This window comes from Oncorhynchus kisutch, linkage group LG18 (genome assembly GCF_002021735.2).
Source record: "Oncorhynchus kisutch isolate 150728-3 linkage group LG18, Okis_V2, whole genome shotgun sequence".
In the NCBI taxonomy this organism is placed as follows: Eukaryota; Metazoa; Chordata; class Actinopteri; order Salmoniformes; family Salmonidae; genus Oncorhynchus; species Oncorhynchus kisutch.
This window is the reverse complement of record NC_034191.2, coordinates 67,661,772-67,689,583: the sequence shown is the minus strand read 5'-3', so window position 1 is coordinate 67,689,583 and position 27,812 is coordinate 67,661,772. Positions and strand designations below refer to the sequence as shown.

The 27,812-nt window shown below is 44.7% G+C and overlaps 1 protein-coding gene and 1 long non-coding RNA gene across 2 annotated transcripts in view; both read left to right on the top strand.

The window, feature by feature from the left end:
• Positions 1 to 27,812, top strand: part of pkd1l1 (polycystin 1 like 1, transient receptor potential channel interacting) — a 45,082-nt gene that overhangs the window by 486 nt on the left and 16,784 nt on the right. Inside the window, exons 3-39 of the mRNA XM_031795299.1 lie at positions 282 to 1,323; positions 1,419 to 1,502; positions 5,175 to 5,367; positions 5,560 to 5,915; positions 6,058 to 6,282; positions 6,527 to 6,646; positions 6,760 to 6,928; positions 7,083 to 7,322; positions 7,487 to 7,619; positions 7,734 to 7,937; positions 8,085 to 8,266; positions 8,443 to 8,646; positions 11,014 to 11,177; positions 11,425 to 11,949; positions 12,059 to 12,262; positions 12,352 to 12,414; positions 13,514 to 13,579; positions 13,691 to 13,867; positions 14,035 to 14,112; positions 14,289 to 14,431; positions 14,515 to 14,635; positions 15,074 to 15,197; positions 15,378 to 15,570; positions 15,657 to 15,713; positions 16,127 to 16,405; positions 16,497 to 16,757; positions 16,834 to 16,947; positions 17,049 to 17,200; positions 17,300 to 17,400; positions 17,660 to 17,720; positions 19,241 to 19,378; positions 20,137 to 20,223; positions 20,397 to 20,604; positions 25,327 to 25,433; positions 25,643 to 25,862; positions 27,227 to 27,400; positions 27,484 to 27,670. Coding sequence (XP_031651159.1) covers positions 282 to 1,323; positions 1,419 to 1,502; positions 5,175 to 5,367; positions 5,560 to 5,915; positions 6,058 to 6,282; positions 6,527 to 6,646; positions 6,760 to 6,928; positions 7,083 to 7,322; positions 7,487 to 7,619; positions 7,734 to 7,937; positions 8,085 to 8,266; positions 8,443 to 8,646; positions 11,014 to 11,177; positions 11,425 to 11,949; positions 12,059 to 12,262; positions 12,352 to 12,414; positions 13,514 to 13,579; positions 13,691 to 13,867; positions 14,035 to 14,112; positions 14,289 to 14,431; positions 14,515 to 14,635; positions 15,074 to 15,197; positions 15,378 to 15,570; positions 15,657 to 15,713; positions 16,127 to 16,405; positions 16,497 to 16,757; positions 16,834 to 16,947; positions 17,049 to 17,200; positions 17,300 to 17,400; positions 17,660 to 17,720; positions 19,241 to 19,378; positions 20,137 to 20,223; positions 20,397 to 20,604; positions 25,327 to 25,433; positions 25,643 to 25,862; positions 27,227 to 27,400; positions 27,484 to 27,670 — 7,156 coding nt within the window. The remainder of the gene's footprint in view (positions 1 to 281; positions 1,324 to 1,418; positions 1,503 to 5,174; positions 5,368 to 5,559; positions 5,916 to 6,057; positions 6,283 to 6,526; positions 6,647 to 6,759; positions 6,929 to 7,082; positions 7,323 to 7,486; positions 7,620 to 7,733; positions 7,938 to 8,084; positions 8,267 to 8,442; positions 8,647 to 11,013; positions 11,178 to 11,424; positions 11,950 to 12,058; positions 12,263 to 12,351; positions 12,415 to 13,513; positions 13,580 to 13,690; positions 13,868 to 14,034; positions 14,113 to 14,288; positions 14,432 to 14,514; positions 14,636 to 15,073; positions 15,198 to 15,377; positions 15,571 to 15,656; positions 15,714 to 16,126; positions 16,406 to 16,496; positions 16,758 to 16,833; positions 16,948 to 17,048; positions 17,201 to 17,299; positions 17,401 to 17,659; positions 17,721 to 19,240; positions 19,379 to 20,136; positions 20,224 to 20,396; positions 20,605 to 25,326; positions 25,434 to 25,642; positions 25,863 to 27,226; positions 27,401 to 27,483; positions 27,671 to 27,812) is intronic.
• Positions 12,069 to 12,618, top strand: LOC116354839 (uncharacterized). The gene is made up of 3 exons (XR_004204075.1): positions 12,069 to 12,262; positions 12,352 to 12,414; positions 12,535 to 12,618. It is a non-coding gene; the product is annotated as an uncharacterized LOC116354839 (long non-coding RNA).

The following is a 27,812-nucleotide window of genomic DNA, read 5'->3' as shown; positions in this document are numbered from 1 at the left end:
GTTCACTGTTATGTTATCATGACAATTGGACTCTATTCCGTATTTTCAGAGCCAACTGTTTAAAACTGAGGGGATTCACACTGTCAAGGTCAATGCTTCCAATAAATATGGCTGGACTGAGAAAACCATCCATATTGTGAGTAGTCTGCCACTATAAGCACTAACTTATAAACAGTCTGTTAACATTTTACAGGTGGATTGAGTAACACATTCAGTTTGATAGATCTACCTGATTTCTTCAGACTCCACTTGTAATAGGGGTGCTCTTTCTCTGTGTACAGGCGGTGGTGAGGCGTGTTGTGTGTGATTTGACTCTGGAGAGTCGGTCTGGGTACCATCTGGCTGCTGGTCAGAACATTTCTGTGGACCTGCAGCTCTACACCACGCAGAGACAGAGCCTAATGCTCAACCTCACACTGACCTACCAGGGAAAACACAGCGTCAACCAAGACCATGTCCACAACCTCAACCAAACCTTCAATCATGACGATGCTGACCATGAAAACAATCAAAACCATGACCAAACAGAAGATCACAACCTCAATCAAAACCAAACCCACAGTCATGAACTTGACCACTTCTACAACTTTACCCTAGCGCTTGAACTCAACCACAACCAAACCCATGGTCATGACAATGATGATCACACCGTGTCCCTCCAATTCACCCACACCCTCTCCCTGTCCTCCTACCCCCAGCTCTCAAGCCCCCTGCACCTCTGCTCCTCCTATGGCCAGACCAGCTGCCACCTCCAGTTCCACCTGCACTACCCCCTCCCCTCCACCGTGGGACAGTATACCCTCTCAGCCACAGTCTTCTCCCTCTCTGATTCTGCTGTGCCGCTACTCTCCGCCTGTCTCCCTTGCCCCCTGGTGGTGTACGACCGCATACGCACCCTCTGGCCGGCTGGAACGTGGAGCGCTGTGGTTCCGTCACGGTCAGAACTCAACCTCGTGGTCACCAGCCAGGCTGACCGCATGGGTTCTAAGGTGCTTTGGACAGTTGCTAGGGGCAACACTACTGTGCTCAACAGGATCACTGAGGGCTGGACCGTGACCATGACATTCGTGATCGCAGGGACCTATCTGGTCACGGTCAAAGCCTTCAACCCAATCAGCTGGGTTGGCTTCCACACACACTTCCTGGTCCAAGATCCAGTCGGAGAATTTTTGTTGAACATACCAAGAGTAGTCACGGTCAACTGTCTGACCGCAGCGTTGTTCACCATCACAACAGGGTCGAACATGTCTGTGGTGGTGTTAACGAACACATCCGTGCTGTACCAGAACAACAGCTACACAGCAGGGGAGGAGGTGACCGTGGGTTTGTTGTTTGACTGTACTGGGACCACTGAGGTTAAGGTCAGAGCTGAGAACCTAGTCTCCTCTGAGAACAGGTCCGTGAACGTGTGTGTTCAGCTGGTCAGAAAGTGGTCACACACGGTCACCATGGATATAACTCTACCACCTGTCACCTGGCCGAGCCTAGCCCTCAGTACCAAGGTAAATGGTAAGGAAAAATGTCATTCTCAAGTACTTTACTCTGATTCACGATAATATGTCTATGTTTGTGCGAATGTTTAAAGCTTTTCAACTGTTTTAAGATGGTGTGCCTGAACAGAAAGACACTGCCAATACTTAGGCAGAGTAACATTAGAAACTGCCAATACTTAGGCAGAGTAACATTAGAAACTGCCAATACTTAGGCAGAGTAACATTAGAAACTGCCAAGACTGGGGCAGAGTAATATTAGAAACTGCTAAGACTGGGGCAGAGTAACATTAGAGACTGCTAAGACTGGGGCAGAGTAACATTAGAAACTGCCAAGACTGGGGCAGAGTAACATTAGAAACTGCTAAGACTGGGGCAGAGTAACATTAGAAACTGCCAAGACTGGGGCAGAGTAACATTAGAAACTGCCAAGACTGGGGCAGAGTAACATTAGAAACTGCCAAGACTGGGGCAGAGTAACATTAGAAACTGCTAAGGCTGGGGCAGAGTAACATTAGAAATGGCTAAGGCTGGGGCAGAGTAACATTAGAAACTGCTAAGACTGGGGCAGAGTAACATTAGAAACTGCTAAGGCTGGGGCAGAGTAACATTAGAAACTGCTAAGGCTGGGGCAGAGTAACATTAGAAACTGCTAAGGCTGGCACAGAGTAACATTAGAACCTGCTAAGGCTGGGGCAGAGTAACATTAGAAACTGCCAAGACTGGAGTAACATTCAAAAGTTCCTTACCTGGCTTTCCCCCTCCAATAATTCCTGCATTCTTGATTGCTGTCCAACTAAACCTGTATTTCAACATCAGAATTGTATAAGGTTTTAGTGGAATTCCTCTCAAGCACATCTGATAATCTGATCCTCGCTCCTTCTCACTACATGGAGAAACTACAGGGGATGGAAGCCAAGGGATTTTTACTACCCTGTCCTCTCTAACATGGTCATCTAGTAACTACCCTGTCCTCTCTAACATGGTCATCTAGTAACTACCCTGTCCTCTCTAACATGGTCATCTAGTAACTACCCTGTCCTCTCTAACATGGTCATCTAGTAACTACCGTGTCCTCTCTAACATGGTCATCTAGTAACTACCCTGTCCTCTCTAACATGGTCATCTAGTAACTACCCTGTCCTCTCTAACATGGTCATCTAGTAACTACCCTGTCCTCTCTAACATGGTCATCTAGTAACTACCCTGTCCTCTCTAACATGGTCATCTAGTAACTACCCTGTCCTCTCTAACATGGACATCTAGTAACTACCCTGTCCTCTCTAACATGGCCATCTAGTAACTACCCTGTCCTCTCTAACATGGTCATCTAGTAACTACCCTGTCCTCTCTAACATGGTCATCTAGTAACTACCCTGTCCTCTCTAACATGGCCATCTAGTAACTACCCTGTCCTCTCTAACATGGTCATCTAGTAACTACCCTGTCCTCTCTAACATGGCCATCTAGTAACTACCCTGTCCTCTCTAACATGATCATCTAGTAACTACCCTGTCCTCTCTAACATGGTCATCTAGTAACTACCCTGTCCTCTCTAACATGGTCATCTAGTAACTACCCTGTCCTCTCTAACATGGTCATCTAGTAACTACCCTGTCCTCTCTAACATGGTCATCTAGTAACTACCCTGTCCTCTCTACATGGTCATCTAGTAACTACCGTGTCCTCTCTAACATGGTCATCTAGTAACTACCCTGTCCTCTCTAACATGGTCATCTAGTAACTACCCTGTCCTCTCTAACATGGTCATCTAGTAACTACCCTGTCCTCTCTAACATGGTCATCTAGTAACTACCCTGTCCTCTCTAACATGGTCATCTAGTAACTACCCTGTCCTCTCTAACATGTTCATCTAGTAACTACCCTGTCCTCTCTAACATGGTCATCTAGTAACTACCCTGTCCTCTCTAACATGGTCATCTAGTAACTACCGTGTCCTCTCTAACATGGTCATCTAGTAACTACCCTGTCCTCTCTAACATGGTCATCTAGTAACTACCCTGTCCTCTCTAACATGGTCATCTAGTAACTACCCTGTCCTCTCTAACATGGTCATCTAGTAACTACCCTGTCCTCTCTAACATGGTCATCTAGTAACTACCCTGTCCTCTCTAACATGGCCATCTAGTAACTACCCTGTCCTCTCTAACATGGTCATCTAGTAACTACCCTGTCCTCTCTAACATGGTCATCTAGTAACTACCCTGTCCTCTCTAACATGGTCATCTAGTAACTACCCTGTCCTCTCTAACATGGCCATCTAGGAACTACCCTGTCCTCTCTAACATGGTCATCTAGTAACTACCCTGTCCTCTCTAACATGGTCATCTAGTAACTACCCTGTCCTCTCTAACATGGTCATATAGTAACTACCCTGTCCTCTCTAACATGGTCATCTAGTAACTACCCTCTCCTCTCCAACATGGTCATCTAGTAACTACCCTGTCCTCTCTAACATGGTCATCTAGTAACTACCCTGTCGTCTCTAACATGGTCATCTAGTAACTACCCTGTCCTCTCTAACATGGTCATCTAGTAACCACCCTGTCCTCTCTAACATGGTCATCTAGTAACTACCCTGTCCTCTCTAACATGGTCATCTAGTAACTACCATGTCCAATCTAACATGGTCATCTAGTAACTACCCTGTCCTCTCTAACATGGTCGTCTAGTAACTACCCTGTCCTCTCTAACATGGTCATCTAGTAACTACCCTGTCCTCTCTAACATGGTCATCTAGTAACTACCCTGTCCTCTCTAACATGGCCATCCAGTAACTACCGTGTCCTCTCTAACATGGTCATCTAGTAACTACCCTGTCCTCTCTAACATGGTCATCTAGTAACTACCCTGTCCTCTCTAACATGGTCATCTAGTAACTACCCTGTCCTCTCTAACATGGTCATCTAGTAACTACCCTGTCCTCTCTAACATGGTCATCTAGTAACTACCCTGTCCTCTCTAACATGGTCATCTAGTAACTACCCTGTCCTCTCCAACATGGTCATCTAGTAACTACCCTGTCCTCTCTAACATGGTCATCTAGTAACTACCCTGTCCTCTCTAACATGGTCATCTAGTAACTACCCTGTCCTCTCTAACATGGTCATCTAGTAACTACCGTGTCCCCTCTAACATGGTCATCTAGTAACTACCCTGTCCTCTCTAACATGGTCGTCTAGTAACTACCCTGGCCTCTCTAACATGGTCATCTAGTAACTACCCTGTCCTCTCTAACATGGTCATCTAGTAACTACCCTGTCCTCTCTAACATGGTCATCTAGTAACTACCCTGTCCTCTCTAACATGGTCATCTAGTAACTACCCTGTCCTCTCTAACATGGCCATCTAGTAACTACCGTGTCCTCTCTAACATGGTCATCTAGTAACTACCCTGTCCTCTCTAACATGGTCATCTAGTAACTACCCTGTCCTCTCTAACATGGTCATCTAGTAACTACCCTGTCCTCTCTAACATGGTCATCTAGTAACTACCCTGTCCTCTCTAACATGGTCATCTAGTAACTACCCTGTCCTCTCTAACATGGTCATCTAGTAACTACCCTGTCCTCTCTAACATGGTCATCTAGTAACTACCCTGTCCTCTCTAACATGGTCATCTAGTAACTACCCTCTAGCTGACTTTTACTTCCTCTAAATCAGGAGCTTTGATATTAGCACATGAGGTAACCACGGAGGAGCCAATTGGTGACGTCCTCTTAGTGTTGGCCACACCTGCCGTGATCCGATTAGCTGACTTCATCAACGCAACAGCTTTAGTGGTCAGAGGCGGGGCCATGGTGTTTGAGTGGCAGGTGTCTCTCCCAGAATTCACCACTCACAGTCACACAGACAGGTAAGTCTATCCCCTGAAGATATTTACTGTCACAGAAAGTCATTTTTTTACCTTATTTTCTCCCTACTGTTTCTCTCTCTGTTTGGTTTTATGTTTTCCCTTTTCTGTCTGTCTGTCTTTCTCTCTCTCTCTCTCGCTCCACACCACTCCCTCAATCTCTTCATCATCTGTCCATCTCTCCCTCTGTCCTAGGAACACCAGTGTGAGCTCCCTTCATCTCCAGGCAGTTGTTCCAGGGATGTATAACATTACCGTGACAACCTACTGTCCCCTGGGCCACACCTCAGTCAGCCGACACCTAGAGGTCAGGGTTCATGGCCCTGTGGGTCAAGTTCAGGTCCAGTACCCATTTGGGTCGGATAGGGCAGCGCTCCACCTGCAGGCTGTTGGGACCTACGCCACGCCCCTCCTCCTGTTCAGAGGACACTCCTTCTCCCACAGCGCCCATTTTGTTTTTGACTTCGGAGACGGGTTGCCAACTTCATATGTGAACGGTGTCTCTCATTCGCTGGGAAAGACTGCATCCACATATCACCAGTTCACTAAAGGTAAACAAGTAATTATGTTTGCAAATGGAAATAAAAATAAAAACAATACCTTACATTCTCCTGAAATTCGGCATGAAGACATTTTGGACACAACGTAATAGTTGATATTTGTCTAACTGTTGAATCTTTATTGCATTCCCAGAGGGAGTGTTCCAGATCAGAGTGTGGGCCTATAATGAGTTCTACAGAAGTATGGCTACGGAACGTGTGTTCTATGTAGAGAAGGTTCCAGCGGGTCTAGACCTCTCTGCCCACTCAAGTGTGGTTCATAAGAACCAGGTGGTTCTCTTTGAGGCTCTGTTAGAACAGGGAACTAACGTCTCATACACCTGGAGTATGGGAGACCAGACCACCTATGTCAATGCAGGTATAAACCAGGCTTGGATGTGATAACAGGTTCTCATACTTACAGACCAGACAAAATGGATTATGGAAAATACTGAATAACATCACAATTCATCCATTTCCAAATTTGTTTCAAATCAGTTTGGAATCTATGTGTGAATATAATTCTGTATGCTTTATCTGTGTGTGAATATAATTCTGTGTGCTTTATCTGTGTGTGTGTGAATATAATTATGTGTGATTTATCTGTGTGTGTGTGTCTCCAGGTGCTGTAGTGTCCCACGTGTTCCTGTCTGTGGGTGCGTTTGAGGTGTGTGTGTTGGCTGAGAACAAAGTGGGGAGTGTGAGCCACTGTGTCCCCGTCTCTGTGCTGCACCGGATGCAATGTGCGTATGACATATGACGTCCTATCTATGTCAGAAACAGGTACTGTACGTTCTGAAATCATTCATTCATGAAATGTAATATTTATTTCCCGTATGTCATTTGTCTTTCCCAGCTGTGAGTATCCACACAGAGAAACAGGCGTATGCCACAAACACTGATATAACATTCCGGGCCCGGACAGAAGAACCGGACCCTGTGGAATTCCTCTGGCACTTTGGAGATTCCCGACCCCTTCGGACCACGTCACGCTCCTTAAAAAAGACATACCACACACCTGACAGGTTCTCACTCATCTCTTTGATGAACACAATTAATCAGTGATTAGTCATAATCAGTAGGCACATGGTCACACACATGTTTGATATTTCCAGAACAAATACACCCTATAGAGTTGTCAGGTTTACAAATCTAGTCTACTCCTTCCTGTCCTCCCAGGTACAGTGTGGTGGTGGTAGCCTCCAACGGGCTGAGCTCCTTCACCTCCGAGGTGCATCCTGTCCTGGTCCAGAGAGCTGTGCGTCCTAACAGATTGCTCCTCCAGCCGTCTGTGGTTCTGAACCACACCACCAGCTTCACCTGTAGGGTCAACTCTGGAACCAACCTTTCCTACTCCTGGAGCTTTGGAGACGGAACCTCCAGGACGGGAGGGAACACAGAACAGCATGTATTCCACAGGTCAGATGGAACCTTCTAGAAACTTCTATTAAAGGTGCAGTCTATAATTGTCCTACCCAATCAATGGTGTTGCTCCTGCACTTGATTGTGAACTGATTGCAGTCTTGGTGAATGTGACAGACGGTGACATAACATGGCAAAGTGTGTGACTGTTCCCCATGCAGGACAGGAGAGTTCACAGTTGAGGTGACCGTGTCTAACCTGGTCAGCTCTGCCTCCCTGACCGCACAGATGTTTGTGGTCGACCGCCCCTGTAAACCTCCAGCTGTTAAAAACATGGGACCACTCAAGATACAGGTCAGAGTGTTACTGAGAGACTGAAGGTTTGGACCTGTTGGCATAAGGATTTGGACTGACAGACACAGGGTCATATTCAGACTGACCCCAGATTCCCTCTCCTCTCCTCTCCAGGCACGGAGGTATGAGCCAGTGGGTCTGGGGGTGACGTATGAGGCAGAGGTCCAGTGTGATGTGTTCCAGGGTCTGGAGTACAACTGGTCTCTGTATAACTCTACAGGCCTGCCTGTACCTCTACCTCCTGTTCACACAGACAGACAGAGCATCACCCTACCCAGCCACTTCCTACACTATGGTATCTACACCGCTATAGCCAAGGTGAGTGGAGTCAAAACACATTCTGTTTTTCTGTAATACTATATGTTGTCAATATGTATGTTGCTAGCCCTTTTCATTGAAAACCTGGCAAAATAGTATAGTTTTTATAATTATGTTATCATAACGTTGTCCTGTGGTTGTGTGTAGGTCCAGATCGTGGGCAGTGTGGTGTACAGTAATTACAGTGTATGTGTGGAGGTGGTGCCCAGTCCTCTGGTCTCCTTCATCCATGGAGGCACCAACGTGTTCCTCAGCAGCAGAAACAGCAGCATTATCTCCCTAAACGGACAACACTCCTATGACCCCGACTACCCCATGAACCACCTCAGGTAACTACAGCAGTAACACTGGCTGTCAGTCTGTCAGTAGCTTACAAAAGCCTACATACACACCCGTTCTCCAGGAGACAGGTTGGCCAGCCCTACTGCTCTTAGAGGTTGTTTTGGGATTGGCCATTTAATGAAACGGACCCTTTCTACTGTTACTAAATCCCTCCCCCTTACAGCTATAGCTGGACCTGTAAGCCAATCAGTGCCATCGACAGCTCCTGTTTCGACCAATATGTGCCCACCTCCTTCTCTGTGATCGTGTTTCCAGTGTGGTTCCTGAAACGGGACTTTGACCAGTTCAGGTTCATGCTCACGGTCCAGAGTGGAGAACGCTCATCTACAGCTGACACCTTCATCACGGTCACACCCAGCCTGCTCAGGTGGGGAACACTTTGATGTTACTTTACTTTTTGTACACTCCCCTCCATATGTATTTGGACAGTGAAGTGCTTAGCTAGCATCTTAGATTTGAGATATAACGTTTGTGAGGAGGTGGCGGTACAGAATGTCAGCTTTTATTTGAGGGTGTTTTCATACATATCTGTTTTACTGTTTATCAATGAAAGAACTTCATGTATCTCATCAATTTATTGATTTGACTGATACACACTGATAATCCATCTCTCTTCTCTCCTCTCTTTCTCTCTTACTCTCTCTCTCTCACTCCGTCTTCTCTCTCACTGTCTTCTCTCTCTCTCTCTCTCTCTCTGTCGCTCTAATTCAAATTCAAATTCAGATTTCTTTACTGGCATGAAATACAATTTGTAGATATTGCCAAAGCAGTATAGTGGTACAGCATTTCAGTAAATACAGTACAATGCAATAAGGATAATGAAATACAATTAATTTCAGTAGTAATAATAATACTAGTACATATAATCATGTATACAGGTACAACACCACAGCTGTTGTATTGTGTAATCTTCTGGTTCCACTCTGTATTACCAGTAAGTTATATACAATGTAAATACTTCAGCGTGTGGTGCAGAGGTCTAAGGCACACTGCATCTCAGTGCTAGAGGCGTCACTACAGACCCTGAATCAATTCCAAGCTGTATCACAACCAGCTGATTGGGGGTCCCATAGGGTGGTGCACAATTGGCCCAGTGTCGTTAGGGTTTGGCCGGGGTAGGCCGTCATTGTAAATAAAATAAAAATCTTAACTGACTTGTCTAGTTAAAAAAAGGTCTCTCTATAGCAATCATATGCATATCTGGCAGTAATATTTGCTGTTTCTCCCTCACCCAGAATAATTCCAAGTTTCATGTCATTAATAAATGCATAGAAGATGGGAATTGATTGAGATATTTTCTTTAAAAATATGATCTTATTTGGGAGTTTTTCTCACAGTAGAGGAAATGGTGCATCTCTGTCTCTACCTCCCCTGTCGTGCAGTGACCACATAGACACTCCCCTTTAGGTAGCCAAGTCTTTTTGTGTTTCCCTTTTTCTGTAGCCAATTGGTGGTCGCTGGGCCTGTATTTGGTCTGGATCTGTCTCTGTTTTGGATCTCTGACAGAGTACAGATATTCTGCCAATTTGTATTCTGTTTTGAGAGTCAAATAGCAATTTAGTTTAGTCTGTACCAATTTTTCAAATAGGAGGTTTTAATTTCTGTAGCAACTTGATTGATTTCCCTGTGTGTTTGGAGAGTAGGGTTGTTTAGTGTTTTTAACAGATGACAAATGGGAGTCTCTTCAGGGTTCAGCTCAGAATGGCACAGATTTTTTGTCCCAGGTAGTTGTACCGTTGGGCATGTTCAACCATGGTATTTCTTCATTTGGAGGAGTGTCTGCTGCTCTGATTCCTGGTCTTCTTCTGGAAAATCATGACTAGTTTTCTGAATGTTGATTGCCCAGTTGATGTTGTATTCCTAAAGAATGTGAAGTTGTTCCTGAAGACCTTGATCTGTTGGTGACAGGAGGACAAAGTCACTTGCGTTGAGCAGGAATCTGACCTCTTCATCTTTGACGGTGTCCAGGGGCTGCAGATCGGTCCAACAACATTGCTAGTTTGTTGATGTAGACGTTGAACATGTTTGGACTTAAACCACACCTGTGTCTCACCCCTCCCCCGAGTGAAAAAACGATGTTATTTTATTGTTCTGTTTAATACTACGTGTGTTGTTCAAGTAAATAGATTTGATGATGTCGTATAATTTATCCCCAACGCCGCTTTGGAGGCTTTTGTAATATAATCCATCATGCCATATGGAATCAAAAGCATTCTTAAAATCAACAAATACTTTTCCTCTACTTTTCTGATGAACATGCTGGTGTATTACTGTGTGTATTGTGTGTATTTGGTCTGTTATTCTGTGTTTGGATAGAAATGGCAATTTGTTTTTTTGCTGAGAGCGTTATATTGTCTTAGGAAGGTTTGTATTCTGTCATTGAGAATACAGCAGAACAGTTTCCCCATGTTACTAGTGACACACATTCCCCTATAGCTATTAGGATCTAATTTGTTACCTTTTTTTATTTTTATTTTTTACATATGGGGGTTATGAGCCCCTGGTTCCAAATATAGTGAGATTAATCTGAGGGAGAAGCATACACTGGGTGTTACGCTTTTTGATCTGGCTCAGTGAGTCCCTGTCCTGTTTTATGTTTTAATGATAGCCTGAAGGACGTTGAGTATCTATATCACCATGACACCATGTTTCTAGAAGTATTATTATGTCTTGACCTTCTCTCTCTCTCTCTCTCTCTCTCTCTCTCTCTCTCTCTCTCTCTCTCTCTCTCTAGGAGAGTGTCAGTGTATTGTTACCAGTGCCAGGGGGACGTAGTGAACTGGGACCAGTCGTTCTCAGTCAGAGCAGTGTGTGATAGCTGTGGCCCCTCCCCCAGAACCATCAGCTACACCTGGACTCTCTACCTGGTCGACTCCTCCAGTAAGGTGGACACAGACGGTAAGACATAGATCCCTCACCATACAGACTACAGAAGGATAGGTCTGTAGACCAGTCCTTCTGATGTGTAGATCCAGCTACGTGTATAATAAGAACTCTAAAGGCCTGAATTCCAAATGAATGGGAGTGACACAGGCCCTACACTACTCCTATACAGTAGAGTGTATCTGTGTGTAATAATGTGTTGAGAGGGATGAGTGGGGTGTTATAGTGTGTGTATGTTAACCTCTGTGTCCTCTCTTTCAAGTTCCCTTCTGCCACAGTGTGGATCTGAGTATTCCCTCCAACATCATTAGTGGCCCTACCTTTCCCCTGCCTCCAGCCCTGACTCTCACCCCTCCATCATCACCCCCGCACACACCCTCAACCACAGCCAACGTGATGTCCTCATCCACAGAGATATCCTCAAATATGACATCAATCCCAGCCAGCTTGGTGACCAGTCTGATGTCATCAAACGTGACCAGCCATACTGAGATACAAACTACGACCCCCACAACTCCCGACCCAGTCCCCCTGCCTCCCTTCACCCCGTTGCCCCCCTTCCCCCTCTCTTCTCCATCACCTGGTGGTCGCCCCCAGAAACAGAGGTCACAGGGTTCAGTAGAACTTCAGAGAATCAATAGCGCAGCTGGGAACAACCAAACACCAAACTACAGCCCTCCATTTCTCTCTTTACCAAACCACGGTGTTTTGGCCAACCCTTCACCAAACTCCTCCCCCGAGCCCATCTCTGCTCCAATCAGCTTCACTCCTGATACACCTGAGCCAGGTAAGGGTTAAGAGTCACACAATAAAACATATTATCTTCTGCCGACTGCTTTTCTTTGATAGGTTTCGTAGCTCTGAAATATGTTGGTGTAAATTTTATTTTATTTCAGACTTGGGAGGTTTTGACCCCGGTGGGCCCCCTTACCTCATCTCAGAGTACCCTGTAGTTACCTTACGCGATGGCAGCATCCTTTACTCTGCCCCCCTTGGCCAGAGTGACATCATCGAGGAATTCCCCATCGATCCCGATTTTCCCAATGACTACGACTTCCCTTTCCCCGTCCTGGAGAGTGGAGATGTGAGTGGACGTCCTGGTAAGGAAGATAAAGGGAATAAATGAATAGATGGATGGATATATTTACATCTTTACACTTCTCTTAGTTCTGTCCTCTTTGTGTTGCAGTTGAGGGCTCCTTTCCTGGACAGTCAGTCAGTGGTGGAGTGTTAGGACCCTTCCCCGGATCAGGTCAGTTAAGAGTTACTGCTATTATTGACACACAGTAGATTAAAGTAGCAAACCATTTTACACCCACAACTAAGGGACATTGAAAAGTCCTAGATGAAACATGTTGCTTTTTTGTTTCAGATCCCTCCACAGCAGAGACAAGCTGGGACCCCAATGGAACACTAGAACCATCAGGCAATCAGACAGGCACATATAACTTCACTGGTAATCAAATCAAATCAAATGTATTTATAAAGCCCTTCTTACATCAGCTAATATCTCAAAGTGATATACAGAAACCCAGCCTAAAATCCCAAACAGCAAGCAATGCAGGTGTAGAAGCACGGTGGCTAGGAAAAACTCCCTAGAAAGGCCAGAACCTAGGAAGAAACCTAGAGAGGAACCAGGCTATGAGGGGAGGCCAATCCTCTATTGCCTGTGCCGGGTGGAGATTATAACAGAACATGGCCAAGATGTTCAAATGTTCATAGATGACCAGCAGGGTCAAATAATAATAATCACAGTGGTTGTCGAGGGTGCAACAGCTCAGCACCTCAGGAGTAAATGTCAGTTGGCTTTTCATAGCCGATCATTCAGAGTACCTCTACCGCTCCTGCTGTCTCTAGAGAGTTGAAAACAGCAGGTCCGGGACAGGTAGCATGTTCGGTGAACAGGTCAGGGTTCCATAGCCGCAGGCAGAACAGTTGAAACTGGAGCAGCAGCACGGCTAGGTGGACTGGGGACAGCAAGGAGTCATCAGGCCAGGTAGTCCTGAGGCATGGTCCTAGGGCTCAGGTCCTCCGAGAGAGAGAGAGAGAGAGAGAGAGAGAGAGAGAGAGAAAGAAAGAAAGAAAGAAAGAAAGAAAGAAAGAAAGAAAGAAAGAAAGAAAGAAAGAAAGAAAGAAAGAAAGAAAGAAAGAAAGAAAGAAAGAAAGAAAGAAAGAAAGAAAGAAAGAAAGAAAGAAAGAAAGAAAGAAAGAAAGAAAGAAAGAAAGAATTCGAGAGAGCATACTTAAATTCACACAGGACACCGGATAAGACAGGAGAAATACTCCAGATATAACAAGACTGAACCTAGCCCCCCGACACAGAGATTTAGTTGTGAATGTCTGTCCTGCAGATTATCATGTTCCCTTCCTGGGGATAGAGGAGGGAGACCCGGGAGTGTCAGTGGGCAGACCAACAGGTAGGGCTCACCTGTGTTTGTGTGTGTGTCTGTGTGTGTTTGTGTGTGTGTGTTTACTGCTTGTGTTTATACTGTGTATGCCTGTGTGTGTTCTTGTATGTCTATCGTCAGGTGTGGGTGGTGGGAGCTCAGAGGGTGACTCTGCTCCTGCTGTCCCAGGATCAGCTGAGGATGAGGGGAGTAACCTGATGGACTCCAGCCCCTCCCTGGTGGTCCTTGACCCCACACTACTAGACCTGCCCAGAGAACTGTTAGAGCAGGAGCTGTTTGAGTCCTACACATACACAGGTAAACATCCATCAGCACGCAATCCACTTAACTACTGCATTGTGCAAACTGTGTACGTGCACAGCAGTTTTCCAGTCTCAAATCAACTAATTCAAATATACATTGAATTGTTTTGATAGATTGACTGTACGTTGTTGTACCTGATCACCTGTTGTTTTTGCCTCTAGGAATCTCCTCTGCTCTCATCACGTTCAGACCTTTCACACTGAGAGCTGGAAGCAGATACATGTTGGAGGTCACAGCTAGTGAGTAAGGTCCAGATGTCGTGTCTGCCCTCTGAATCTCAGATGCTGTACGATAATGAGAGATGGATGGATCAATTCACTACTGTATTGATTAACTGATTGCTTTTTAATAAATGTCTCACTCCCTTTATCTGTTAATCAAAGTGCGTGTCCGTGTTTCCTGTTACTGAACTCAGACTCCCACGATGCAGTACTGGGGCGGACTCAGCTGTTCCTGTCCACTAGCCCCAGCCCCCAAGGGATAACCTGTCAGGTGCAGCCTAGCAGTGGCTTCGAGATACACACACACTTCAGCATCTTCTGCACCTCGGCGAAAGAGGTACACATACAGTCTAACCAACAGCAGTAGTACTGTATGTATCTCCATCACCATCTTACTGATGTGTTTATTGTGTGGTTTAGGACCTGCTGTATGAGTACAGTTTCAGTATAGGAAACAGCCCTCCTAAGACCCTGTACCAAGGAAGAGACTTTCAGTACTTCTTCAACCTGCCATCTGGAGACCCTCAGGATAACTATAAAGGCATATTACAACTCTTTTCTGCAGTCAAATGACCTAGTGGCCTCATAGGTGGAATGTTATTCATATTTTTCAGAATTAATTAACATTATTTAAAAAAGGTGCCGAAAATACAGTGTTTATATGTCAGATGGTTTTGTTGTATTTAAGTCTTCTGTGATGCATATAAAGTGTAATATTGGGATGCAAACTCAAAATGTAACACATTAACACATCCTAGTAACATTTTTTAAGCCCATAACCATGTGTGTGAGGTGTATACTTTTGTTTCAAAGTAGATTTGTTTAAGACTACCAAGAAACACTCTGTGACCCTGATTTTAGTCCACTGCAGTTAAAGGTTAACTCTTATTTTATTATACTGTCCAGAGAGGAATATAGCAGACACTCACATTGTTTTGAATTTCATATCTTTATTGACACTGTGTCCCTGTTGTTCCAGTCACTATCTATACAGAGGTCAGGAACAGGTTTGGAGCAGCAACTGCACCCTGTCCTGTAACCGTCACAGTCCACCCCAGCTTCATCAGGAACACCTCCTCTAACTACAACCCTGATATGGAACTGTAAGACTGACTGACTGACTGACTGGTTGACTGACTGACTGACTGCCTGACTGACTAGTTGACTGACTAACTGATTGACTGACTGACTAGTTGACTGACTAACTGATTTATTGGTTGATTGGTCATTGGTTTGATTGATTGATTTGAGGCCTCTCTCTCTTTCTCTCTCTCTCTGTGTAGTTTTGAGTCAGGTTTGAGGAACCTGTCTGATCTGGTCCAGTTGGGGAACAGTGTAGAGATCCGTAACTACATCATCCTCCTGTCCAGCGTCCTCAACAGACTCAGCCAGGACCCCACAGCCAACACACACACTCAGACACACACACGCACCGCACTCATCAACGCTGTTTGTCAGCTCGACATCAATGACCAGGTACGCACACACACGCACTCGCACGCACGCACACACAGACGCACACTCAAAGTAGAGTAACGATCAGTTCTTGTGTGTGTCCCTAGCGGTCCATGACAGACAACATCTACATGCTCAAAGACCTGATGCACCTCACCCACCAGGTAAGAGACCCTTTACGTTGGGTCAGAGCTTTATATGGCTCTGCATAGAGATGTATGCAGGATAGATGTATAATGCATTGTGTATTAACAATGTGCTGTTGTCCCAGGTATTGTTTTCCAGTATCAGTGTGGTGGTGGTGGTGGGTCATGTATAGGCTATAAGATGATTGATGTATATAATATGTATTAACAGTGTGCTGTTGTCCCAGGTATTGTTTTCCAGTATCAGTGTGGTGGTGGTGGTGGGTCATGTATAGGCTATAAGATGATTGATGTATATAATATGTATTAACAGTGTGCTGTTGTCCCAGGTATTGTTTTCCAGTATCAGTGTGGTGGTGGTGGTGGGTCATGTATAGACTATAAGATGACTGATGTATATAATATGTATTAACAGTGTGCTGTTGTCCCAGGTATCGTTAGCCAGTGCCAGTGTGGTGGTGGGTCATGTCCAGTCCATCTCAGACCTGTTCCACCAGCCCAGTGTTCCTGTTCCCTACCTATTGGACAGCTGGACCCTCAACACTCTGGTCACACTGCTGTCATACAGCCTGCAGGCCACCCCCACTACTAATGATGTCAGGCAAGACCAGGCCACTGCTGATGATGTCATACAGGCCACGCCTACCCTCAAAGAACAGGCCATACAACTCACGACTGACAGTCTGCAGACTACTGATCAATTACTACTGGTGAGATACTTTCTCTCTCTCTCTCTCATTTCTCTCTCTCTCTCTCTCTCTCTCTCTCTCTCTCTCTCTGACCCTCCACTCTGTGTTTTAGAAATACATCCTGTTCAATAAGGTCGAGCAGCACAATGTGACCACCAGTGTCATGGACCTACAGACCACTCACCACCACCGTGGTCTAACCACAGTCATCAGCTCTGGCTCGGCCACCTTCTACCTGCCTGACTCCCTGGACCTGATCCTGTACGGTCGTAGGAGGAGAGAAACCGCAGATGGAACACAGAGTCTCTGTGTCCTCAGCCAGCTGACCACGTTCACACACAACCTCTACTTCTGGACCAAGACACCTGTACTGGTGAGATACACACACACACTTGACATCGAGATGATGAAGATGATGATGATGATGATGATGTGTGCGTGTCTTTCAGCTGAGTGGGCCAGTGATTGACCTGACTCTGTACAACTGCAGCACAAGGAGAGAGATTCCAGTACGCTCGCTCTCCCAACCAATCAACATTGAGTTCCCCAAAACACCTAGAAATGTAAGCAATCACTTTCTGTTTGGGATGATGGACAGATTGCCTGTGTGTGCGTGTGTATGTGTGTGTGCATGCGTGTATGTAACCTTTTATCTCCCCCACAGGTAAGTTCTTTATCGAAGTTCACTCTCCTGCGTAGCCAGGTGAACTACCATGGTTTGAACATTACCCAGCAGGCCTTGCAGGAGGCCATACTGGTCAGTGTGGAATTCACGCGGCCCCCCAACAAGACCTTTCCCATCATGCTCCTCTTCAGGTGTGTACAAGCCTTTGAGTACAGCTTCAAACCTTCCGTTTTAGAATAGACCATTTCCTCAATTCCCATATTATGTCAGTTAATTGTGTGTGTTCTCAGGATGTTTGAGAGGCCGACCCCCAGCTTGTATCACATCCACAGCATCTATCACTGGGACGGAAACACCACTTACATCACCCTGCCTCCATCATACCTCACTGGTTAGTCTCGTATCTCTCTTTCACTCTCCCCCACTTTCTCTCTCCCTGTCTCTGTCTATTTCTCTCTCTCTCTCACCCCCACCAAACCCTTTGTTTCCCTCGCTCCCTCCCTTGTCTCATTTGCCATATCACATCATCTGTCTTTTGTTGTTTATAATTGAAATGATATTCCCTTTCTGTTTAGTCACCGTGATTTCATGCTAATGATAATGCTCCCTGTAACATGAGGATGATAAAGTGTTTCATATGTTCTGTCCAGCTGCAGGGACAGGCTACCTGGCTCTACTCAACGCTGACTACAAAAAGACCCCCAGACACAAGTAAGTAGCAACATCATCATCATATTATTATTATTTTACTTGAACAACCATAGGAAATGTTATCATTTCTACTTAACTTCTATTGTCCTCCAAGAGCAGCTGGATATCATCCTCACATCTATTTTGTTCCTCTGTGTTCTGTTTCCTCTATGTCAAATCAAATCCAATTTTATTGGTCACATACACATGCTTAGCAGATGTTAATGCGAGTGTAGCGAAATGCTTGTGCTTCTAGTTCCGACAGTGCAGTAATATCTAACAAGTAATCTAACAATTCCCCAATAACTACCTAATACACACAAATCTAAATGGGTGAATGAGAATATGTACATATAAGTATATGGATGAGCGATGGCCGAGTGGAATAGGCAAGGTGCAATAGATGGTATAAAATACAGTATATACATATGATATGAGTAATGTAAGATATGTAAACATTATTAAAGTGACATTGTTTAAAGTGACTAGTGATCCATTTATTAAAATGTCCAGTGATTGGGTCTCAATGTAGGCAGCAGCCTCTCTGAGTTAGTGATTGCTGTTTAACAGTCTGATGGCCTTGAGAAAGAAGCTGTTTTTCAATCTCTCGGTCCCAGCTTTGATGCACCTGTACTGACCTCGCCTTCTGGATGATAGCGGGGTGAACAGGCCGTGGCTCGGGTGGTTGATGTCCTTGATTATCTTTTTGGCCTTGCTGTGACATCGGGTGCTGTAGGTGTCATGGAGTGCAGGTAGTTTGCCCCCGGTGATGCATTGTGCAGACCGCACAACCCTCTGGAGAGCCTTGCGGTTGAGGGCGGAGCAGTTGCCGTACCAGGCTGTGACACAGCCCGACAGGATGCTCTCAATTGTGCATCTGTAAAAGTTTGGCAGGGTTTTGGGTGACACGCCAAATGTTTTCAGCTTCCTGAGGTTGAAGAGGCGCTGTAGCGCCTTCTTCACCACACTGTCTGTGTGGGTGGACCATTTCAGTTTGTCAGTGATGTGTATGCCCAGGAACTTAACTTTCCACCTTCTCCACTGCTGTCCCTTCAATGTGGATAAGGGGGTGCTCCCTCTGCTGTTTCCTGAAGTCCGCGATCATTTCATTTGTTTTATTGATGTTGAGTGTGAGATTGTTTTCCTGATACCACACTCCGAGTGCCCTCACCTCCTCTCTGTAAGCTGTCTCGTCGTTGTTGGTGATCAAGCCCACTACTGTTGTGTCGTCTGCAAACTTGATGATTGAGTTGGAGTCGTGCATGGCCACGCAGTCGTGGGTGAACAGGGAGTACAGGAGAGGGCTGAGCACACACCCTTGTGGGGCCCCAGTGTTGAGGGTCAGCGAAGTGGAGATGTTGTTTCCTCCCTTCATCACCTGGGGGGAGGGGGGCCCGTCAGAAAGTCCAGGACCCAGTTGCACAGGGCGGGGTCGAGACCCAGGGCCTCCAGCTTGATGATGAGCTTGGAGGGTACTATAATGTTGAATGCTGAGCTGAATGTTGAGCTGTAGTCAATGAATAGTATTCTTACATATGTAGGTACATGAGCAGACAAGTGAACTACACATTGAGACTGGAGACCAGCCAGTGTCTATCATGGGACCACCAGGAGGGCTGGACACACACCAGCTGCACACCTCAACTAGGACTGACCTCACACACCAGGGTCAACTGCAGGTAACACCCAGTCACACACACACACACACACACACACACACACACACACACGTACACACACACACACACACACACACACACACACACACACACACACACACACACACACACACACACATATATATATATATATATATATATATATATATATATATATATATATATATATATATATATATATATACACACACACACACACACACACGTTATGTTCTTCTATCCTAGTGGGGACCTCAAATGAATTTCCATTCAAAATCCTATTTTCCCTAACCCCAAGCCTAATCCTTAACATTACCATAACCTAACCATAACCCGAATCCAAACCCTAAACCCTAACCCTAACCCTATTCATAACCCCTAACCCCTTACCCTAACACTAATTGTAACCCTAACACTAAACCTAACCCCTAAGCATAAAATAGCCTTTGTCCTCATAGGGATGTGGGCAATGTATCCACAATGATAGAAGAACAAACACACACACACACACACACGTTTTGTTCTTCTATTTTCGTGGGGACCCTAAATTAATTTCCATTCAAAATCTATTTAGAAAAATCTATTTTCCCTAAACCTAACTCTCACCCTAACCCTACCCTCACCCTAATCATAACCCTAAACCTAACTCTCCCCCTAACCCTACCCTCACCCTAATCATAACCCTAAACCTAATTATAACCCACGATGGAATGTTCCTTGTTTAACTGTCCTCACACACACATGCTGTATACACGGACGCAAACACGTGTGTGTTCCAGTTGTAGCCACTTGAGCCCATTGACCGTGGTCCAGCAGCAGATCCAGAGCAGCCATGACGACTCAGCAGACCTGGCCCAGTTCATCAGGTCAGTCAGACCACAGGACGGCGGATTTGTCATTTCAATGTTCATAAAGAGGGAAGTATGAGTGTTCAACTTAATTATGGTATTTTGCCATAATATGTCTCTTTCTTTTCCCCTCATCAACCCCTCCCCCTTTCACTCTCTCTCTTTCTCCCTCCCCATCTCTCTTCCCTCAGTCTCCCCAGTGATGTGACGGTGGTGTGTGTGTGTGTGGTGTGTGTGTGTCTGTATGCTCTGGGCATGGTGGTGTGTAAGAGAGCTGACCTCATCTCAGAGAGGAACCAGGGAGTCTACTACCTGTCTGATAACGCTCCTTCAGACACACACCTCTACTCTGTTACTATACACACCGGCCTCCGCTCCTCACCCAGCATGACCGCCAAGGTATAGTACGCTTTCCCCCCATTTTCCAGAACTCTCCCTTCTTCCTCTCTCCCTCTCCCCATACTCTCTCCTTCCCTCTCTCCCTCCCTCTCTCCTGTCCCATTATCTTCTCTGTCCTTCTACCGTTGTCCTCCCTTATCCCTCTCTCACCCAATTGGTTTGACACAGATTCTGTAACTCTCTCCCTCTGCCCTCATTGACCCTCAGATCTCTAAGAGCATAGGATAGGTGGAAGCTGTATACTGTAGCTCCACATTTATCAAGGATGCAGCAGTTAGGATTGTTGTCACTTTACATCACTGATGGTAAACTGTCAATGATGCGAAGAGACTCATCTGGCTTTTCTAATGCCTATTTATTGGTTAGAGAGGAACATTGGGGTCTTTAACCCCAGAACTGTTCACATCAGAAAGTTGAGCACGGTGCGTTATAGCACTGTGCTGCCTTCACATACAGATGTAGGATCTTAATTTGATCTAGTTTGCTACAGCAGGATATTAACCCTAAAGCAACAGGAAATGTGAATTGTTATGTGGATTATAATTCATGGACATTTTTGTAGGGGTTAATTCATTTTTCGTAAGGGAAAATGAAGTCTGAAATTTCAAAGTGGAAATGACAAACTTCAGATGCCTTTTTACACCTCAAATGCACTACAAGTTCAACATTTCCTGTACTCATTATACCCATCGTCCTAGTCATTATTATACCTCATTCTCTTGTGGTAAAAGTTGTGGTAAAAGTAAACAGCCATCTATTGGTCATTGTGGAGCTCGATGGCAGTGAATGTGATGTAGTAGACTCCTCTCACTGGTGCTGTGAAGATACCTGCATCAGAGGAGAAGCAGGGAGACATCAGCAAGGCACTGTTAGTAATACTGCCCTGTTGCTGGATTCAGTTTGTATAACTGAGCCTGTCTGGAGTACCAAACAGGTGGGGTTTGCACTTTTGGGACTATCCCATAGGTTCCATTGTACAAAGCAAGCTCAATCAAGTGCAGCTAATGTATGCAGCTAACACAGGTCTGGTGGTCAGTACCTGTAGTTGGGTTGTTGGCCTTGCTGATCTTGGTGAAGACTTTACTGGAGGGCCAGTTGGAGGCACTCTTTCCTCTGGTCTAAAATAAATATCCCAGTGCCCCAGGGCAGTGATTGGGGACATTGCCCTGTGTAGGGTGCCATCTTTCGGATGGGACGTTAAACGGATGTCCTGACTCTCTGTGATCACTAAAGATCCCATGGCACACTAAGAGTAGGGGGGTTAATCCCGGTGTCCTGGCTAAATTCCAAATCTGGCCCTAATATCATCATGGCCAACTAATCATCCCCAGCTTCCAATTGGCTCATTCATCCCCCCTCCTCTCCCATGTTACTTTTCCCCTGGTCATTGCTGTAAATGAGAATGTGTTCTCAGTCAACTTACCTGGTAAAATAAGGGTAGAAAACCCTGAACTAAACCTCTAGACCAGTGGGGTGTCAGTATTGAAGGGTCCTACAGCGTTTGAATCTGTCAAACCAGCAGAGAAGGTCACTTTTGGTCTGTCTGTGAACACAGGAGAGTCAACGCACTCATCATTTTCTATCACGTACATTTGTTTTATTTGTAGGGTTGTTGCTGGTACCTCTTTTGGATGAACCAAATACATCTTCATGTTCATACATAGCGGTGCTTTACCTGTATTGTCTTTCTCCAGCTCCTCCACCTTGTTCTTCTGGAGCTGCTGTTGAGTAGTGGTGATGCTCAGCTCCTCTTTAAGAGCCATCATCTCCTTTTTCTGCTCCTCCACCTTGTTCTTCTGGAGCTGCTGTTGAGTAGTGGTGATGCTCAGCTTCTCTCTAAGAGCCATCATCTCCTTTTTCTGCTCCTCCACCTTGTTCTTCTGGAGCTGCTGTTGAGTAGTGGTGATGCTCAGCTCCTCTCTAAGAGCCATCATCTCCTTTTTCTGCTCCTCCACCTCCTTCTCACTGGCTGTCACTCTGGCCCCCATGGCTGACAGTTCAGCTGCTACAGTTGGAATTAAGGGAGTTAATGGAACAAGTAAATTATTTCACATCATAATGAACAACATTAGCTTTTACATGTCTGCTACTACCTGCATTCTTTCGTTCCATGCTGTTCGGCTCCATGCTCTGTTCCACCACCAGCTCCGGCACGTTTCCCCAAAACGTTCTTCAACGTTCTTGAACAGACTTTGAGGTAGTCTACATTTGCTCTGCTTGGTGGGTGTGACTGGTTATGGCTTGAAGCAATGTGACGTATTTGAAGGGCAGCGATGCATTGTGAACCCACAACCTAACCCCTCTCCGTTTTTCAACTGGTCGTTCTGAAAAGCACTGTTTCCGTTTCATTGAACGTTGCATTATGTTTTTTTGCACTGAACGCAGCTCTGGGGACTTTTCTTCTCCAAAATGTAGGAAAAGAAAATGATGGTGACACCATTCAAATAAAAATTTTCCCTCCAAAAATGAGCCTAACAACATATTGGTCCATATTATCATGCTGGTGTGTTATTTAGCAATAGGCATTATCATCTGTAGCCCAAATGATGCAGCATAGTGGCTATAAATAAATAGCATGGGATTTCCCATCTGTATTTTTGCTTATCTTAGCTAGATCAGTGCTTCCCTAACGTTTTCTGTCATGGTCCCCTTTGATCATGGGGGAACATCATTATTCAGAAATGGTACATCTTCAGATATTATGTAGTCTGAGGCTCAGTGCCCTTCGTTATACACTCACAACGTAGTGAGCCAATGGATTAGAATTTAACATACAGTAAGTCTCTTACGTAAGTTGGAAAACCAAAGCCAAGTATTCTGATGAGGTGAAAAGCTGGGTGAGTTAACCTCATAGAAGGTCTTCAGAATCTGATGCTGGAATACGCTGTGGGAAGTTAAACGGGTGTCCTGGGACGTTAAACGGTTGTCCTGACTCTCTGTGATCACTAAAGATTTTTTAGGATTTTTTTTTACACACCTGGTTCCCATCTCATGATTATGTTCCTTATATAACCCTCTGGTTTCCCTTTCTGTTTTGTACGTGATTGTCTTTCGTTTGTTGGAGTTCGTATCCTGTTTTGTATTTGTTTTATAACGGGATTTTTGTTCCGTTCTCGGATGGAGTAAATACAGTGATTTTACTCTTACCTGTGTCCTGCGCCTGACTCCTTCGCTATCCTCTAGATAGACTCTGACAGCCACAGAAAAACACAGCCATTTTTTTCTTACAGCCAAAGAGAGGAGTTTCAAAAAGCACAAATAGAGATAAAATGTATCACTAACCTTTGATGATCTTCATCAGATGACACTCATAGGACTTCATGTTACACAATACATGTATGTTTTGTTTGATAAAGTTCATATTTATCAAAATATGAGTTTACATTGGTGCATTACATTCACTAGTTCCAAAAACATCCAGTGATTTTGCATAGCCACATCATTCAACAGAAATACTCATCATAAATGTAGATGATAATACATGTTATACACATGGAATTATAGATATACCACTCCTTAATGCAACCGATGTGTCTGATTTCAAAAAAACTTTATGGAAAAATAAACCCATGCAATAATCTGAGACGGCGCTCAGAAGTAAAAAATCATAATAGCCGCAACAACGGCGTCAACATAAACAAGAAATTACATGATAAATATTACCTTTGATGATCTACACCAGAAAGCAGTCCAGGAATCCTAGGTCCACAATAAATGTTTGTTTTGTTCGATAATATCCGTTATTTATGTCCAAATACCTTCTTTTGTTAGCGCGTTTGGTATACATATCCAAACGCTCATTCTGGTCAGCATTACATCGGACAAAAACTTCAAAAAGTTATATTACAGGTCGAAGAAACATTTCAAACTAAGTACAGAATCAATCATTAGGATGTTTTTAACATATAGCTTCAATAAAGTTCCAACCGGAGCATTCCTTCTTGTCTTCATGAGCAATGGAACGCAAATGGGTACCATGAGGAATAAGCGTTATCAGAAAATGGCTGCTTGATGGACACTTGATACATTCTGCTCTCATTCACTCCCACAACACCATAGACGTCTAATTAAAATGTATATTATTGGTTGACCTCTAGTGGAACCCCTAGGCAGTGCAACATCATTATTATCGCAAGGGGATTTCATTGGGGACTCACATACAAAGCTCAGATTTCTCAATTCCTGTTTTGATTTCAACATTTTGCCTGCCATATGAGTTCTGTTATACTCACAGACATAATTCAAACAGTTTTAGAAACTTTAGAGTGTTTTCTATCCAATACTACTAATAATATGCATATATTAGCAACTGAGACTGAAGAGCAGGCTGTTTACTTTGGGCAACTTATTCATCCAAGCTACTCAATACTGCCCCCCAGCCATAAGAAGTTAACAGTAGGGGGGTTAACTCCATAAAGTTCATAGTTACATGTTTTTGTTTAGTAATGAGACCTGTCCTTTCATCCTTATGTTTTGGTGTGTCAGTCTCTGTGTATATGTGCCACCTGAATGTGTAATACTTTCTTTTACCCTCATATCTCATTCAGACACAGGCACAGACAGACATACACACACTGCAAATACACACTGCAAATACACACACTGCAAATACACACAAAACCTGTATTTATCAAGTTACTATTACATGTTCACCTCATTACATACCTTTTCCTGAGCAAACCTAGCAGAATTGTCTGATGTGTGTGTTTGTGTGTGTGTCAGGTCCATATCGTGCTGTATGGGGAGGATGGGGTGTCACAGACCAGACAACTACATGACCCAGAATGCCTTCTGTTCAGAAGGAACTCCAGGAACACCTTTATACTGAGGTACGAAACAACATTACAGCTACAGTATCTGCCTTTACAATGCACTACTATACATCTCCGTTTTCGTTTACTATGAGACCTGTTGTGTCATCAGTCAGCCCAGCCAGGGCAGCCAGCATGTGAAACCCTCTGTCCCTAGCAGCTGTAGCCACAGAGACAGAGACACCCCTGTACTAATCCCATGTCACTGTTTGTGTGTCTTTCTGTAGTACTGTAGACAGTCTAGGCCCTCTGTGGGGGCTGCACCTGTGGCATGATAACACTGGCCCCTCCCCCACCTGGTACCTCAGACAGGTGGAGGTGTGTGAGGTGAAGGGCAAGGGGCGGAGCTGGCTGTTCCTAGGCCAGTGCTGGTTGGCTGTTGACGAGGGTGACAGACAGGTGGAGAGGAGACTCAGGGTCTGTGATCAGGGGCCAGGATTCACCAAGGTAACACACCTGGAAGCACACGTGTACACACATGCCACATGCACGCATACGCACACACACGTGTGTGCGCACGTACACACACCACACACACACACTCACACCAACAGTTGATTCCCATTCAAAATTCTATTTTCCCTCTACCCTAAACCAAACCCTTAATTCTAAACCTAACAACCCCTAACCCTAATTCTAACCCTTACTTCTAACCCTAAACCTAACAACCCCTAACCCTAATTCTAACCTTAATTCTAACCTTAAACCTAACAACCCCTAACGCTAATTCTCACCCTAATTCTAACCTTAATTCTAACCCTAAACCTAACAACCCCTAACCCTAATTCAAACCCTAATTCTAACCCTAAACCTAACAACCCCTAACCCTAATTCGAACCCTAATTCTAACACTAAACCTAACAACCCCTAACCCTAATTCTAACCCTAATTCTAACACTAAACCTAACAACCCCTAACCCTAATTCTAACCCTAATTCTAACCCTAAACCTAACAACCCCTAGCCTTAATTTTAACCCTAATTCTAACTAAGACTGAAATAGAGTTTTTACAAATGTGGACCGGCAGGCAGAATATCCTCACTTCTCTTAATTTTAGTTGGTTTACTATTCTTGTGAAGACTTCTGGTACTCACAAGTATAGTAAAACGTGAACACACACACACACACACACACAAACTCATTGTCTAATGATGTTCTTATGTCATGTGCTCTTAATATGTTATTTTGTCATGTGTTGTCATGTCATCTGCTGTCACGTTTTATCAAGGTGGGTGGAATCAGGCGCAGAGAGCAGGTTTCAGTGATTCGAACAGTTTATTCTCTGGCGCACAAAAAACACGGTCAACCCAACACACAGGGTGAATAATCCAACACAGGATCAAAATAGACCGGAGAATAAAACACAAGTGCTACACCTAATGACACGAATACAAAAACAATCCCGCACAAAACAAGGGCGGGACAACCTACTACATATAAGGACGTTAATTAAACTAAAATACACACAGGTGAAACTAATAAGACAAAACCAACAGACAAACGAAAAAGGGATTGGTAGTGGCTAGTAGGACGGTGACGACGACCGCCGAGCACCGCCCGAATAGGCAGGAGAGCCAACTTCGGCGGAAGTTGTGACATCTGCTCTTAATATGTTATTTTGTCATGTGTTAGTATGTCATCTGCTCTTAATATGTTATTTTGTCATGTGTTAGTATGTCATCTGCTCTTAATATGTTATTTTGTCATGTGTTGGTATGTCATCTGCTCTTAATATGTTATTTTGTCATGTGTTGGTATGTCATCTGCTCTTAATATGTTATTTTGTCATGTGTTGGTATGTGTTTGTGTAGCTGCTGTATCTGAAGCTGTCAGAGTATCTGTCAGACTTCCACCTGTGGTTGTCTGTGTACAGTGGTCCCTCCCCTAGCATGTTCACTCACACACAGCGCCTCAGTGTGTGTCTGCTGCTGCTGCTGGGGTACATGTGTGTCAACGCGTTACTCATATCTGTCCTCGATGACCAAGTGAGTCAATCAATCAATCAATCAATCAATCAATCTGTCACTATGGGCAACTACACTATCCATAATGCTGTGTGTTGTTCCAGTACACCTCAGAGCTGGGCATCATCGACGTGTCTACCGTTTCCCTAACGACGGGGTTGCTCAGCGCGCTGGCTGTGTTGCCCGTAGCGTCCGCGCTGTCCTTCCTGTTCCGTCAGCGTGAGGTCAGAGTAAAGAGGTCAGAGGTCAAACAGGACATGGTCAGACTGCCAGACATCTACTCTATAGAAGGTAGAACACACACGCACACACATACACACACACACACAAACACATGCAAGCACTCACTATGGCCTTCTTTCTTGTGGGTGGTTGAGAACAGGTGAAAGTGAGGGAGTCAAGTGATAGATCTCTGCTCTCTCTCTATCTCTCT